Raw genomic sequence first — 17,578 nt, 5'->3', positions numbered from 1 at the left:
CTCCCCCCTCTCCTCCCTGACCTATCACCTTCATCTCCTTCCCCACTGACCTATTGTACTCTATGCCACTTTCTCCCCACCCCCACCCTCCTCTAGCTTATCTCTCCACGCTTCAGGCTCTCTGCCTTTATTCCTGATGAAGGGCTTTTGCCCGAAACGTCGATTTTGCTGCTTATTGGATGCTGCCTGAACTGCTGTGCTCTTCCAGCACCACTAATCCAGAATCCGGTTTCCAGCATCTGCAGTCATTGTTTTTACCTGGTTTGCATACCTGTCTGACTGAGCTGATCCAATTCCCAACAAACTGTTCAGTTGGCCAGTTTTCTCAGCCTGCAATTGAGTTCACCAATATTATTTTCAGCATCCCAAAAGAGCTGTTTTATTTATAAATGACATTCCACTACCTGCATAATTGAAAAAGCTGTAGGTCCATAAACTATCAGGATTGCTTGTTGCTTTTCATCTGCTCCAATGTCTTTTGCCTGGAAAAAGTTATGTATTCTTTCCACATCCTGGGTCCAGTCTTTGAAGGCAGGATTGAGTGAGTCAAACTTCTCAAATAATGGTTTGGAGATGCCGGTGTTGGACTGGGGTGTACAAAGTCAAAAATTACACAGCACCAGATTATAGTCCCAACAGGTTTATTTGGAAGCACTAGCTTTCAGAGCGCTGCTCCTTCGTCAGGTAGTGTCGTGGAGAAAATGTAGAGAATCACCAGGAGACGCGGAGAGTTCTTCAAGGAGTAAGTCTTTTATTTGCAAACAAAAACCATGACATTCAGAAAGCAGATGCTTGAATGCCCACGAACCTCAGGGACCATGGTTCTTTATTTTTTTATATATCCTATTTTTGTTAGCTTATCAGCATGTCCAACTGTGTTAATCAACATTCCCTCACTCCAGCTACACAATAAACCAGTGATGTTAGTTCCCATTATCTCTTTAGTTGCATCACTATAGTTTTTCCTACATTCTACTTAATGTTATTCTAACAGCATGATTAGATATTTTACTGTTCCCTGGATGCTGCCTGACCTGCTGTGCTGTTCCAGCAATAAAGTTTCAACCGTCTTCATGCTTTAACCCTTCCCATGCATTCATGCTCTTTATTTTCCATAGTGGTTGTGGAGAATAAGATTGTAAGACAGAGAATTTATAGCAAAAGTTTACAGTGTGATGTAACTGAAATTATATATTGAAAAATACTTGGATTGTTTGCTATGTCTCTGTTTTAAAAAAATTCTCAAGGTCAAGGACCAGGCTCGCAGGAAAGTAGTCTGACACAGAACAAACAGCCAAGAGGCGAGTCTGCTAGAATATAAGTGTTTTATTCCCCGCAGTGTCACCACAACCAGTCTCGTACTTACAACGGGTCTGGCTTATACTCACTCTACATGTTACCAAAACTGGGAGCCGTCAGTTCTCGTAGAGCGGTTGCCAACAACCCACGCTCGGCGGTTAAACGTAACCCCGGAGCAGACTCTACCGAACTGGAGACTTCTCCAGCTGATATACTCTTTTCCAGATATAAACATTCATGTGAACAGCAGAGCAAGGCTAAAAAACACATTCCATTCTGGTTACATACAGATAAGAAGATTCACACGGGAAGGTGTATAACAAGATTCACACGGGACCAAGCGACACCTTCCATTTTCGGTTAGATTCACACATGTATTGGGACACAATTTTAACCCTTTCACCACAGTCTCTGATCTGTTAGAATGACCATGTTGGTTTCAGTTCTTTCATATGTAAATCGCAAAACCTTTTTTAAAAGTTACATTATCAAGTGAACTTTAACAATTAGTGTCATGTTTGGGCCGAACCCCTGATGCTCCTGTTCTTATCTGTCAGCCAGGGCTTCCTGATAGTACCAGATTAACACCTCAGTCTATGAGGTCTACCTGGCTGACCCTGTTACAATCACTATGGTAACAAAATTGCCTGAGTGATAGGAAAGAGAGAATAATGGTCAATGGATATTTTTCAGGCTGGAGGAAAGCTTGTAGTGGAGTTCCTCAGTTGTCAGTATTCAGACCCTTGGATTTTAAATTCATATTATTAATAACCTGGCATTTCTGACAGACATCTGAGACCTAATCTAAATGAAATTTTTTAATACTTTCCATTTTATTCTTTTGGACTTTATTAGCCAAGTTTGACTTGAGAAAGCATCCTTCAGATTAGAGAAGAGGCAACTTGTGAAACCTTTCATTGTTTGTTTTTGATTGGAAAGTTATACAGTGGCCCAAATCTAGTGCCATCATGACCAAAACTGTGCTGGATTTGGAATTTTCACAGATTGTGGAACCAACTCCTCTCCAATGGCTTTCTTTGTGGCTTTCTTTGATTAATATGATAAAAGAAAATTAGTTTGTAGTTCACAGGATGGCAGAGTGTCACAGGCCCTCATAACTGTTGTATAAGGAAATAATATTAAAGGAATTAATATTCATGTTACATTGAACTCTCCTATTCTGTTGATATCACACATAGCCTGTGGGTCAAGACAGTGACCTCTACATGAGTTTTCATAGGGAGAAAATGTGGTGTGTACAGCTCCTAAGAGTCCAAGTAATTATGCTGAGTGGTTTTCCAAGTTGTACTTATTGCTATCATGCAGTATACCAACTTGTTAGCTAAAACAAAGCCTCTTCTTTAAAGGCTCTATGATGGTATCCTATACCCCAATCATTAGACAAGATTTAGACAAAATAGAAAAAGTGGGATTAGTAAACTACCTGAAGCAGTATTTACTTCTGTTACAACCAAAGTTGGAGTTGTGTTTTGTCTGTCTCTAGACCTACCACTCCACTGGTCACAACAGAAGCTTAAGTGCTTTATCTAGTTACTGACATACTCAATTATATACTTAGGGTTAGAATAAAAGAACCATCAATCAGGTTTCTTTAATAAAGACCAAAATTACTGTTTTATTTTGAAAAACATGACAAAGATGTAAAGCTGATGAATGCATCATTTCAAATAGGGGAGTATAAATAATTACACATCTAAATAACACACCCACAACACACACACACACCCCAATTAACCAGAGAAAATAACCTATTATGCAGAGATTAATTTTGAATATTACATTTTGGCTAATAATTGTGAATGGGAATAATTATTGATGGGGAAAGGATAACGTAAGAAATATTCAAGATGGCTTTCAATCAGCATCTTAGCACGCTGAGACAGATATGACTAAATATGGCACGGTGGCCCAGTGGTTAACACTGCTGCCTCACAGCACCAGGGACCTGGGTTTGATCCCAGCCTCGGGTGATTGTCTGTGTGGAGTTTGCACATTCTCCCTGAATTTGCGTGGGTTTTCTCCACCAGTCCAAAGATGCAGGTTAAGGGAATTGGCCAATGTAAATTGACCGTAATGTTTAAGGATTGTAGGTTAGGTGCCTTTGTCAGGGGAAATGTAGAATAATAGGATAGGGGAATAGGTCTGGATGGGATACTGTTCGGAGGGTTAGTGTGGAGTTGTTGGGCTAAATGGCCTGTTTCCATACTAGAGGGATTCTATGAACTACAAGCAGTTGTCACTGCAACCTTTGTAAATGCAATTTGTTCAGGAATTGTTAGAACTAAATGTCTTTTCAACAGAACAACAAGCTGAGTTTTACAAATTTCACACTGCACTTTCCATAAGGGTTTTCTCAGAACAGCAGAGGTAGCTAAGTAGCTTCTCCCTGTCAACAGGCTTAATCCCAACTGAACTCCAGACAAAGTCCAAATAATTCTTAATTCCTGACAGTTATAAGTCTATGCATGTGCCTTCCAGTTAATTAGTTCAAGCTATTATGTTAAGGCATGTGACTGCGCAGAACTATCTTTTAAAATATATTTCGTTCTCCTTTCAGAGACCCTTTCTAAAAGAAACAGTTTGGGTGTTTCTCTAATCTTTTCAAATGTATCAGTATCCCCAATGCTTTAACTACAAAAATTCAAAATATGAAACATCTTCATAAAATACTGAAACACACATTGGCGAAGGTGACGGAAACCACAAGGTGCCAGTAAAGGTAATCAGAGTAATACTACAAAACCATTATCTGCCGAAACATTGAACATTTATAAGTTTTGGTTGTACAAATTTTAAAAAATTGACTTATCTAACAAAGGAGTGATTCTTACAAGTATAGAGTGCTTCAATTGGACAGCAGTAACAGAGATAGGCAAAAGTGAGGACTGCAGATGCTGGAAACCAGAGTTTAGATCAGAGTGGTGCTGGAAAAGCACAGCAGGTCAGGCAGTATCCGAGGACACTGTCTGACCTGCTGTGCTTTTCCAGCACCACTCTGATCTAAAAACTGCAGTAACAGAGACAGAGAGAAATGGCTGACTTCAGATCTTCTTCCCTCGAAAGCAGCTAGAAATGTTATAATTGGAATATTCTTGCTGATGGAAAAGGTAGCTTTTTGGCTAGTGAATGAAGAGGGCCAGAGGGAGACAGAGCTGGTCCTAAGGTTAAACAAATCTCAATGTGGCACAGTGGCTGAGTGGTTAGCTCTGCTGCCTCACAGTGCCAGGGACACTGTCTGTGTGGAATTTGCACATTCTCCCTGTGTCTGCAGGGACTTCCTCTGGATGCTCCAGTTTACTCCCACAATCAAAAGATGTGTAAGTTATGTGAATTGGTCATGCTAAATTGTCCATAGTGTTCAGGGATGCCTAAGTTAGGTGCATAAGTCAGAGAAAATGTAGAGTACAGTAATCAGGTGGGGGAATGGGTCTGAGTGGTTGCTGTTTGGAGGGTCAAAGTGGACTTGGTGGGCCAAATAGAGCTTAAAAATGTGTTGCTAGAAAAGTGCAGCAGGTCAGGCAGTATCAAAGGAGCAGGAGAATTGACGTTTCGGGCATAAGCCCTTCTTCAGGACTGTTTCCACACTGTAGGGATTCTATGAAGTAAATTCAATACTTTTGTTTTCTGGAATCAGGCTCAGAACAGTGTCTTCCTTCTTCTGTACACTTTGCCTTAGGAAAGGCATCTGGGAGAAAACTGTCTGGTCTTTGGACAGCTGGTTTTCAGTCGTTGAAACGTTACTTGTATTTGCAGCTTGGACTTAATTCAAACTTTTCTCTGACTATTTGGAACAGACTCCATTATATGTTTGTGTGAAAAAGACAAGGTAATTCAATGTGTATGAACATTGCTATACAATGCTGTGTTACAACAGATCACTAATGTTGTTGTTATCTCATCACAGATGCTATAAAGGAAAGGAAGATGACATCGAGAGCACAGCAGACATCAGCACCATTTGTGGCGAAGACTGGGCTGACCCTGCTGAAGGAATGCTGTGGATTCACCTGTTCCATCATGTAAAAGTCAAAAGGTTTTAAGAAAACCCTGAATATTTTGGATCTCTGCAGCAGTGTTCTTGGGATAAAAATATTTCAGTGATAGCTCATTCTGCAACAGATGAATTAAAGATATTTGTGTAAAGCTACATTCTACTCAAGTCATACAGTCATAGAGATGTACAGCACAGAAACAGACCCTTCGGTCCAACTCGTCCATGCCAACCAGATATCCCAACCCAATCTAGACCCACTTGCCAGTGCCCAGCCCATATCCCTCCAAACCCTTCCTATTCATATATTCATCCAGATGCCTTTAAATGTTGCAATTGTACCAGCCTCCACCACTTCCTCTGGCAGCTCATTCCATATACGCACCACCCTCTGCATGAAAAAATTGCCCCTCAGGTCTCTTAATATCCCGTCTCACCCTAAACCTATGCCCTCTATTCATGGACTTCCCCACCCCAGGGAAAAAACCTTGTCTGTCTACCCTAACCATGCTCTTCATGATTTTATAAATCTCTATAAGGTCACTCCTCAGCCTCTGACACTCCAGGGAAAATAGGCCAGCCTATTAAACCTCTCCCTATAGCTCAAATCCTCCAACCCTGGTAACATCCTTATAAATCTTTTCTGAACCCGTTCAAATTTCACAACATCCTTCCGATAGGAATACGAGAATTGCACACAATATTCCAGAAGTGGCCTAACCAATGTCCTGTACAGCTGCAACATGACCTCCCAACTCCTGTACTCAATACTCTGACCAATGAAGGAAAGCATACCAAACACCTCCTTCGCTATCCTATCTACCTACGACTCTACTTTCAAAGCGCTATGAATCTGCACTCCAAGGTCTCTTTGTTCATGTAGCAATGTAATGTATTTATGGAATTCACAGTCAGTGACCTAGGAACAGGAGTACACCGTCCTGTTATTCAATTAGGTTATGGCTGATCTTTATCTCAACTCCATTTTCCATTTATTCCCTACGCCTTGAGACTCAGAGTCATTGAATCATAGAGATGTGCAGTGTGGAGACAGACCGTTCGGTCCAACCTGTCCATGCCAACCAGGTATCCTAATCTAATCTAATCACATTTGCCAGCACTCGGCCCATATCTCTCTCTCATACCCTCAAGATGCCTTTTAAGTACTACAATTGTACCAGCCTCCATCACTTCCTCTGGCAGCTCATTCCATACACGCACAATCCTCTGTGTGAAAAAGATGCCCCTTAGGTTCCTTTTATATCTTTCCCCTCTCACCCTAAACAAATGCCCTCTAGTTCTATTTAATAAAAATCTGTCAGTCTGTCTTGAAAATTTCAGATGACCTAACATCCACAAAACTTTGGTTGAGAAAGTTTTAAAATTCTTCGCTGCTTGTGTGACACAATCCTGATTTCACTCCTAAATGTTGGTACCTCTTGTTTGGATTCTTTCACTCCATCACTTACCATTCAAACAACTCAACTACATCACTCAACCTTCTAGAATCCAAGAGATAAAAGCAACTCTTATGCAATCTGTCTACACATTCTAACCCTTTAAAACCTGTCATCATTCTAGTCAATCCCTTATAACCCAGTCGACCTTTCCTGTGGTATGGGTTTGCAAAACTATACAAAGTACTACAGATGGCCATGGCTCCAACAGAAACATAATTTACTCCATTTCATATTTCAAACCCTTACAGAGGAGCACCAATATTCCTTTCAACTTTATATGATTTTTCTTTATGTGTGTAGATTAACCTTTAGTGAAGTATCTATCTAGGGACCAAATCCCTTTTTTCCTTCATAGTTCCTAACGTATTTCCCAATGTTAAGTCTGTCTGTCACAATTTCCCTGCATTCTTGCTTTATTTATGTCCCTTTGAAACTTACTACTCCCATCCACACAACTTACTGTGTCTCCATGCTCTCCAAATTTAAATATAGAATTTTCTAATTTGATGTAACTGCTGAAAAGCTAAAGCTCCGATACAGACCCGTGGTGAACACCATCTGACCCAATCTGTCAATCAAAGTATACTTTATTAAACTTTGCTACATAGTTCCTATCTCCTAACCAATTAATAATCCATGTTACCCTCAGAAGAAGGGTAGGGGGCAATACCTAGTGTAGTCACAGTAACAATTGTAAATTACTGGGAGAGGGTTTACTAATGGCCTTGTCTTTCCTGTTGGGCTACAAACACCTACCTTCTTAGACTTTGTACTTGGTTGAAATTGATAATGAATTCCTTCTTCTGTATTCTTCTGACCCCTTTAAGTACCCTCCTGCTTTTTAGATGCTGTAGTCTTATAGCATTTCTAATGACCTCCATCCTAGGAAAAATATAGCATGATTATAGCTGGGTCCAAGTGACAAGAAGGAGTACCACTCTGATGACCCCATTCCATTACGTGAAAATCCAAGCCTTTTAGACCTGGGATGTAATTGCTATTATTTACCTTGGTGTAATAGTCTTTATACCTGCGTCAAATCAAGTTCTGTAAACACCATTCATAAATTGCATACACACAGTGTTTGTTCCTGCTCATGTTTGCACATGATTTTGATGAACATCACCAGGATGGTTAAAAGAATTTGGTATCTCCTATTAGTCTCTCACGTTTTTCCATGCACCTCACATGGACATTCTGAACAAACTTTAAATAGCTTCATTGCATTAAAATAATAGGTAAATAGAGGGTCAACAGGGTGAGTGGAGAATACATACCTTTGGAGAATCTCTGCTTACTTTCCTTTTAAGAGTCACTTGGGAATATTTGTGTTTAATTCAGATTACAGCAACAGAGCAAACTGAAAGCTATTGAGCAAAGCGATCGAAATGCTTCAAGACCATGTCATCTCCACTCCCATTGCTATATTTTAATACATCTGTTTCAGTTGTACTGCCCAATAAAGTACACCGAAAAGCAATGTAGATTAAAAAGCAATTAGCAACTATAAATACCGCACATGGTTGAGTGCTTACCATTTACTTATTGAGATATTGTGTCCTTTAATTAGAATCTGACCTCTGCTTTATCAGGCAGAACATTCCAAATCCAAGCTACTCAATGCAAATTTAAAACATTTTATGGTTTTGAGGTTGTTAAATAGTCTCTTCAGTGTGGGCGCAGCAGAAAGATATTGGCTCAATGTGAGTGTGCTGGTTGTTTTGAAGAACAATTTAGTTACTCCATCTGCTCACACCTCAGTAGGTGATCTCTGAGCAAGAGATTCATAACCAACTCTGAGATGAATGTTGGTAATTCTGGTGATGCATGATCTTTGCAAACAATGATTATCCAACACTATATGTTCTAAAGAAATGGCCTCTTTTCCTTAAGTATTAAAACCACGGTTTGATGGGTTATTAGTTTAATTTGATAAGTCAGATAATTGTGCACTAACATGTATCACACTGCAAATTTTTGACACTCTGAACCCTCTCCCAATCCCTGATCCTGAATAATTTGTGTGATACATAATCAGGTAAATTACTTTATGTTAAATAAGAAGGACAGATGGAGAACAAACTCATATCTCAGACTAAGTCAAAATAATGACTGCAGATGCTGGAGATTAGAGTCGAGAGTGTGGTGCTGGAAAAGCACAGCAGATCAGGTACCATGCGAGGAGCAGGAGAGTCGCTGTTTCGGGCAAAAGCCCTACCTCAGGAATGATCCTGATGATGGGCTTTTACCCGAATGTCGACCCTCCTGCTCCTTGGATGCTGCCTGACCTGCTTTGCTTTTCCAACATCACACTCTCGACTCTAATGTCACACTGTGGAATTACCAACAGACTTCAAAATTGAAACAACTAATTTTTATTATAACGTATTTCATTGCTTGATGCAAAACCAATAACCATTCAATAATTTGCCATGAAAAAGTACACAAAAGATTTAATCTATTATGAATAGCTACAATGAGGGATAGATACTTCACTGAATGGGTTGCCACTTACTTTTACAACTTTTTGGGTTCACGCTGGTATCTGATGTGGAACATGTACCATGTCTGATTACCCAGACTTGTGCTTTTGAACTTATTCCATTCATTCCAATACCCAAGGTGCATAACAATAAACAAAATTTATCTTTCATGCAAGTTGTAGATTAAATTTTGTGCAGGCACTTAATGACATGATACCTCATGCATTTTTGTATTATGATTCGTGCACTATTGCTCATTTTATTTGGGGGGTGGGGGCTCTGTCATGTTGTACTTTATCAAACTGTAAAAAAAGTGTTTTATTTTCTATATTTATACTTTTTCCATTGGTATATTAATTTTGATTGATGTACATTCTACCCCTCATTTCCTCCCAATTTCACAAGATATTGCTATTGTATCTTTTATTGTTGATTCATGCAGGCTACAAACTGCATTCTTCTCTTATATTGAGTGTAATTCAAGGTGACATGCAGTAAAACTGACTCGGAAGCAGATCAGCACAATTGCATTCTCTAGTAAATGTATCTTGTATTTAGAAGTGTTTTAAACGTTCAAAACATTGTAAGACATTACATTATTATGCCTGCTGTGCAGCTTGGTCTTGTTTAAAATGGTACGTTTTCTATGTCCAGGAAATATAGCTAGTGAATTCCAATGGTGTTTTGTGTAAATGTAGTGTTAAGTATGTGAAATAATGTACATTGTTTAAATCTGCCTGCAGAGTATTATAAGTGATAGTGCCTTGATTTTGCAGGAGTTCAAGTGTGGAGTTATTTGAAATGCACAACTGCTTTTATTCACGAATGGAATGCTGAATCTGCAGAAATAATTGGATGGTTATAAGTGATATGCATGATGGTGATCCAACTGAGGGCGATTACATAATGCTGTAAACCATTAAGACAAATATGTAATTATTCCTTTGTTACCTGAATGCTAAGATTGCTTAATTGCCTGAAAATTGTTTGCAACTTAATATATCTTATATTGCTTAGATTTTGTTTTCCATCATTGCCTGTTGTTACTGTTGCATTTGCTGCTACTGATGTTGAGGCAAAAGATTGAAAATCTCACAGTATATCTCAGTATTTCTGATAGTGAATCACAAATACAGTTATCACTTTATTAAAGTTAAAAATCACACAACATCAGATTATAGTCCAACAGATTTATTTGGAAACACTAGTTTTTGGAGTTCTGCTCAGGTAGCTGTGGAGCAGGATCATAAGACACAGAATTTATAGCAAAAGATTACAGTGTCATGCAACTGAAACAATATATTGAACAAACCTAGATTGCTGTTAAGTCTTTCATCTTTTAGAATGGGTTGCAGGTTTTGGTTCATTAATATGTAAATCCCGGAACTCCTTTTAGAACATAGAAATGTACAGCACAGAATAGGCCAATGTTGAGATAACTCACATTCTTGAAATAACTTAAGGTTTTACGCACACACACTCTTACATACTCACGCAGACCCTCTCTCATACACATGCTTTCTCTCATACACACATACATACACACCCTACACTAACACCCACGAACGCACCCTCTCACAGCCTTATACTCTATCACACTCACACACACACTCCACCAAGCATGCACACAAGCAAACACACACTCTCTCACATGCACTCACACTCACATGCACACATTCATACTCTCCCTCTCTCATGCACGCACGCACACACACAGTCTATGGGATGAATTTGCATTTGCAGACACATTGTATTTTGTGCAAAAAGCACACAATCTGCAGGCAGTCAATCCATGTAACATTTTATAAATTCCTACTTTGGAAATAGAACCAATCTGACTCAAGACTGGGATACAAACAGACTCTAAACTCACACCTTTAATACATTGCTGAGCTGAGATGTCATTTTTTAAAATAAAACCTTAAATTATGTCAAGAATATGACTTAAATGAAGTTTGGGGATTTACATAATAATCAAAATCTGCAATCCATTTTAAAAGATGGAAGACTTACCAGCAATCTAGGAAATTCTGTGTCTTATGTCCTGCTCCACAGCTACCTGATGAAGGAGCAGTGCTCTGAAAGCTAATGTTTCCAAATAAACCTGTTGGACTATAACCTGGTGCTGTGTAATTTTTAATTTTATCCACCCCAATCTAACACTGGCATATTCACATCATCACATTATTAAAGGAATTTAATAATTCCCAGGACTGAGAAGAAGAATAACTCACCAACATTAATTCAGCATAATTTTATAACTGGGATTGTTTTACACAGTCATTTTTGTACCAATATGTTCAAAACATTAAAATGTTCTTGCATTGGATAAATTTAGCCCGTATACATCCATTACACATCTCTTATAAAATGAAGATGGAGATCTATGGGCAACTGATTTTCCTGTTTCTCATGTCCCTGCTGCTCAGAAGGTAGATTGCATTTCAAAAATACTTCACCTGTAATGACCTGATTTTGCTTATATTTCCAGCCATTCCTCCAAGACCTTGTACCTGATGTGGACCAATGCTGAGGTAATGGAGAGGAAATTCAGAGCTGTTCAAAATCTTTCAAGCCTGAAACATTGTGAATGGCCACTGTCATCAAGGTTTTCTGATTGTTGTCCAAAATGGTAACAGATTTCCATCAGAAACCTTTGTACTTGGAAGAAAACCAGGGCCTATTTTTGATCCTGTTGTCTTCACTTTCTATTCTTTCCTGGCTAGGTAGAGTTTGGGTTTAGAGGCCATTCATCTGGATACCTCATGTAATGAATACCTTTCTAACACTGAAGGAATAAAATGATGTGATAGAGCCATGATTGCCCTCATCTCTCTTATTACAGTGTCCCTGGTGTGTACTAAATTAAAGGACAGCAAAACAAGAAAATCAGCCCATTATCTTTTGTCTTGGTAATTCCAGTAACAATGTAACAGTAGTTATGTCTTTGACTATTAATGTTAATTCTTACTGCTAGTAATAATAAATGGTTTTGAATTATAGGCACTGCGTTAATGTTTTTTAAAAATTTAACTATGAGAAAGTAAGTGCAATATCCCACAATTTCTGAAACCTGCTAATGAATCCAGTTTAGACGGATAGTTTTCTACCTTTTCACCTTCCTGTCTGTATCCTCTGAGATGAGTTTAGGATAGCTGGGGACAAAAACCCAAATTTTTTTGGGAAAGAAAATGGTTGCAGAAGGGCTACGTCATCTTGTGCTTTCTGGGGCCAAGTCATCTTGGAATCTGCAGTAAGAAAATGGAATTGAACTATAATCAGGAATCTTCAAAATATCAGCTTTGCTACCAGTTTGAAATGCTTTTCCAAACTACTTTGGGGGTGGTAACATCGTGATAAGAGGAGACTGAAACCAATCTGACCATCTGCACAGACTAATCTGATTTTTAAACCAAACAGCTCTTAGGGACATTGACCAACTTGCTTTCTTAATGAGAATTGTGTTTAGTTTTGTAGAAGATGGGATTCCATCTAAACATGCAATTCAATTTTTGTTTTCCTCACTGGAATACTAAAAGAGTGCCTTGTCAGTGGAGAAATTCATTAGTCTTTGCTGAGATACCTCTCAGATAAATATGTAATAAGTAGTTTTGTCTCTTTGGGGAGACATATCAGGAAAGTGTAAACTAATGAGTGAAAACTTAGTACATTTGGTTTTATTGAAATTCCTTAATTGGTGACTGACTTATTTTCCAGACTAAACAATAAACAGGTGAAATTACAGCATAGTATATATTTTCAATTGTCAATTGCTATAGCATAGAAAGTGGACATTATGCCCATCACATTCATGCTAACTCTTTGCTACAGCAATCCAAAATTAGCTCACCTGCCCTGTTCTCTTCTACTGGACAATCAAATGTTTGCAAGTTTCCTAAAAAGACATATTTCCTGCGGGGAACACGACTACAACATTATTTTCTTTTTATCTAAATGTTTGGGAATAAATAAATGCAATTGAATTCAATTTAATCAGAGAACATCCAAAGTTATGATGAAATGGTCCTGAATGTGTTGTGTGTTTCAAGATTTGAAGTTTTAATTTTATCGCATTCCTTAAAAACAGATTTTATGATTTTGCTTCAAAAGCTAGGCAGTGGAAGTTTTGGCTGAAAACAATGTAAGTTGAGGTAAATTTCAACTTATCTCTAGAGAGCAAAACTGCATTTCAGTTAGAATATCCGAAAGAAATTGCCCAATTTTCCTTTTATCATGTGGTTCTATACTGCTTGTGCATCCTGCATTAGGTTTTACCTTCATTAGATCAAAAGAAACTTCGATCTTAAATCTAACTGTGTACAATCTCTGACACATCTAGTGAGTACAATACCAAAACCTTACTTTGTATAATCATTGAAAAGAAAAAAACTGTCAACTGTTTGATCAGTATCAGCTGAAAATTTGGAAAAGATTTAATTGTGATTTGCAGATGCTGGCGTTACACTGGATTGGACATAGTTAAGAATCCCACAACACCAGGTTATAGTCCAACAGGTTTAATTGGAAGCACTAGCTTTCGGAGTGCTGCTCCACAGCCACCTGATGAAGGAACGGTGCTCCAAAAGCTAGTGCTTCCAACTAAACCTGTTGGACTATAACCTGGTGGTGTGTGATTAACAAAAAATTTAAAAGTAACTTCGCCATTATTGCAGTTCTTTGTTGAGGCACCTTATGTTTATCAAAAGATGGAGAATACTTGAAGAGCATATAACAAGCCCTGTCATACAGGAGGATTTAATAAGATAGTAGGCTATACATGATTCAGTATGTAGTGTACAAAGGATACATAGTGACTTATTTTTAGTTTTATGAGTTACGTGAATCTTTGAGAGTTATATTCAACAGCAGAACTCATGTTATAGAACTGATCATTAGCCATATATTCTGTGAACAAATTGAACAAAGAAGCAGTCTCCTCAGAAACAAAATGTCTGCTTTGATGAGAGATGTAAAAAGGCCTATAGAGAGAATTGATTCCCTCAAGGAGGAATGTGCATAGGAGAGAGAAAAATGCATTATTAATGAGGAGTTAAGGAGCTCAATAAACCAGCATCAAATTTAAGTGGAAGTATTTTTATGTCAAACCAGATCTAAGGAAAGATTTTTCTTTTCAATGATTATACAAAATAAGGTTTTATTATTGTATTCAGTAGATGTGTCAGAGATTGTACACAGTTAGATTTAAGATCGAAGTTCCTTTTGATCTAATGAAGGTAAAACCTAATGCAATGCTTGCTTGTAACTTATTTGGCTGTGGTCATTTCTATAAAATTAAATGTAGTTTGTCCAAACAAAATAGCTTTGGTAAAAGGTTACATATACAGAAAGATATAAATTGGGAGCAAAAGTGGGACAGTTGGCCCTTTGAATCTGCTTCTTCATTTGGTGACATATTGTCTGATCTAATTGTGGTCACTCCTTTCTCCCCATTAACCCATTCAATACCCTTGTCAATCAAATATCTTTCAGCTCAACATTAAATATATGCAAGGACGCAGCCTTCAGTGCTCTCTTGGGAAGAGAATTTCACAGACTAGCCCATCTGAGAGAAAACTTTAAATTGAAAATTATTTTAATCTGTTTGCCTAGTTCTAGCCCCATCTCTAATTGGAAACATCTGTCAAGCCCCCTCAGGCAAATGTCTTTACTTTTAAAGTCAGGGCCCTTGAAATAAATAGCCACATTCCATTGGTCTTGCTAATCACTTGCTGCAGCTACATGCTAATTTGTTGTGATTCATGCACCAGGACACCCAGATCCCTCTGTACCCAACATTCTGCAGTCACTCTCCATTTAGATGGTGTTCTGCTTTTCTATTCTTACTACCAAAATGAACAGGTTCACATTTTTCCACAATATACTCCATCTGCTCCTGCTCACTTAACCTACCTGGATTCCTTATCAGACTCCTTATCCCCTCTTTGCAAATTATTCTCCTACTTACCTTTGTGTCATCAGTGACTTTAAGAAACATGTATTTGATCCCTTCATCTAAGCCATTGATATAGATTGTAAGTGGTTGAGATCCCAGCAAAGATCACTATGATATTCCACTTGGCAATCTGAAAATTACTCAGTTATCAGTTCACTCTGTTTCCTGCTAGCTAACCAATTTTCTATCCAAATTAGTATCATTATCTCTACGCCATGTGCTATTCTGCACCATAACATTTAATTGGCATCTTGTCAAATGCTTATGGAAATCCGACCGTATCTGCAGGTTTCCCTTTATCCATGTTGCTTGTTACTTCCTTAAAAAATTCTAATAAATTAGTTAAACATAGTTTGATTTTCTCAAAACTGCATTGACTCTGTTTGATTGCAGAAATTTTGCTAATGCCTTGCTATAACTTCCTTAATAATAAATTAGAACATTTTTCCCTATGACAGCTATTAGGTTGGTAGATTTGTAGTTTCCCACTTTCTGTTTTCATCCTTTGACGAATAGAAAAGTTACAGTTGCTGTTTTCCAATCTGATGGGTCTTTTCTAGGATCTATTTGTGAAGTAGGAAATCTAAGGAATTTTGGAGAATTAAAACAAAACATCTACTTTCTCAGGTCGGTGTGGACATGTTGGGCCAAAGGGCCTGTTTCCACACTATAGGGAATCTAATCCAATCTAAACCCTAGGATGTGTGCCACCTTGCCCAATGAATTTGTCAGCCTAAAGATTTAAAGATTAAAGGTTTAAAGACTTTCTCAGTACCTTTTCCTGGCTGATTGTAATTGATTGAGTTCCTCCCTTCCATTAAGCTCTTGAAGCACAGTTTTTACTGTGATGTTTTTGTATTTTCACAATGAAAACCTTGACAAAAGAAATGTGTTCGATGCATCTACCATTTCATTATTTGCCATTATTAATTCCCTGAATTTTCTGTACAGCACCAACACTTAGTTACTCTTATTTTAAATATCAGTAGGAACTCTGACCATCTGCTTTTATGTTTATAACTTGATTAGAGACAAAAGAAAACTGCAGATGGTGGAATCCAAGGTAGACAAGCAGGGGGCTGGGAGAACACAGCAAGTCAGACAGCAGCAGTAGATGGGGAAGTCGATGTTTCAGGTGTAATCCTTCTTCAGGACTGAGGGTGGGTGTTGGGGGACTTGCAGATAAAGAGGGTGGGGAGGGAGGGTGGTGAGGTGGGGATAGGTGAAGACATGTAGAGGGCACATTCTTGGGATACTGGGATGCTTGGGAGTGGAATGCCTCCTCGACCAAGCAGATGTAGTGGAGGCAGAGGAATTGGGAGAGTGGGATGGAATTCGTGTAGGGTACTGGGTGGGAGGAGGTGTAGTTCCCTTTCTGACATGACCATTCTTGGCCTCCTCCATTGCCACAATGGATCAAACTGCAAATTGGAGCAAGAGCACCTCATCTTCCCCTTGGGCATCCTACAGCCTGGAGGACTCAACATTGAGTTCTCCAATTTCAAATAGCCTCCCTTCACAGCCCCTCCCCTCCCATCTATTCCATTCCTCTTAGCCACCTACTGGATTCGTTCCTCCCATCACCCAACACAACCAGGTCGTAAACCTCTACCTGTCTTCACCTATCACCACCTCACCACCCTGCACCCCCCCCCCCGTTTATCTGAAGCTCCCCTTACACCCACCCCCTTGCCTGAACAAGGGTTACACCCGGAATGTTGACTTCTCCACCTCCTGATGCTGCCTCCTGTCTGTTCTACATTTATGTTTAGATTCTAATTTCTCCCTTTTATTTAGTCATTTTTTACTGGTTTCTATGTTCTGCCTTGTGTTCTGACTTGTCTTTAGACTTTGCTAAGTCACATAATTTTTGTTTCAATTTGATACTATTTTTGATATCCTTAGTTAACTACAAGTGATGCAGTCTTCTTCTCGATTCTTTCTCAACAGGAATGTATTTTTGCTGAGTGATTTGAAATATCTCTTAAATACATTTCACTGTACTGATAGGTACCTTCACTTTGAAGCAATTAATTATCCCCACCTCATACTCATTATCAGTTCTCAAATTATGTATTTTCTGTTTGACTCAAGAACATACTGCTCCAAGAAACTGACTCAAAAAACACTTTACAAACTCATCTTTCAGGCTACCATTATCAAAACAGTTAATTCAATCTATATGCAGATTAAAATCACTCATGATTATCATCATATTGGTCTCACCATCCCTTTTATTTCTTCCTGTATACTCTGTCCTACATGGTAGTAGTTACCGATAGGGGAATTATAAACTACTCCTAAAAGTGACTTCTTCCCTTTGCTATTCTTTGTCTCTAACTCTTGATCTTGAGAAGTAAAGGCATCTCTC

At 38.5% G+C, this 17,578-nt stretch overlaps 1 protein-coding gene across 4 annotated transcripts in view; it reads left to right on the top strand.

Moving 5' to 3' along the window:
* Positions 1-5,553, top strand: part of LOC122562059 (bMERB domain-containing protein 1-like) — a 70,211-nt gene extending 64,658 nt beyond the window's left edge. For 2 of the 4 annotated variants that reach the window (XR_006315204.1, XR_006315203.1), the window contains exons 8-9: positions 3,878-4,039; positions 5,225-5,300. Coding sequence is in view for 1 of the 4 variants with exons in the window: in XM_043714528.1 (XP_043570463.1) it covers positions 5,225-5,343 (119 nt within the window). In the remaining 3 variants the exon portion in view is untranslated. Of the gene's footprint in view, positions 1-3,877; positions 4,040-5,224 lie in introns of all 4 variants that reach the window. The other 2 variants (XM_043714528.1, XM_043714527.1) reach the window with 2 other exon arrangements.
* The last annotated feature ends 12,025 nt before the right edge of the window (positions 5,554-17,578 follow it).

Source organism: Chiloscyllium plagiosum, chromosome 24 (genome assembly GCF_004010195.1).
Source record: "Chiloscyllium plagiosum isolate BGI_BamShark_2017 chromosome 24, ASM401019v2, whole genome shotgun sequence".
Lineage (NCBI taxonomy): Eukaryota > Metazoa > Chordata > Chondrichthyes > Orectolobiformes > Hemiscylliidae > Chiloscyllium > Chiloscyllium plagiosum.
The sequence above is the reverse complement of the archived record's forward strand: the minus strand, read 5'-3'. Positions and strand labels throughout refer to the sequence as shown.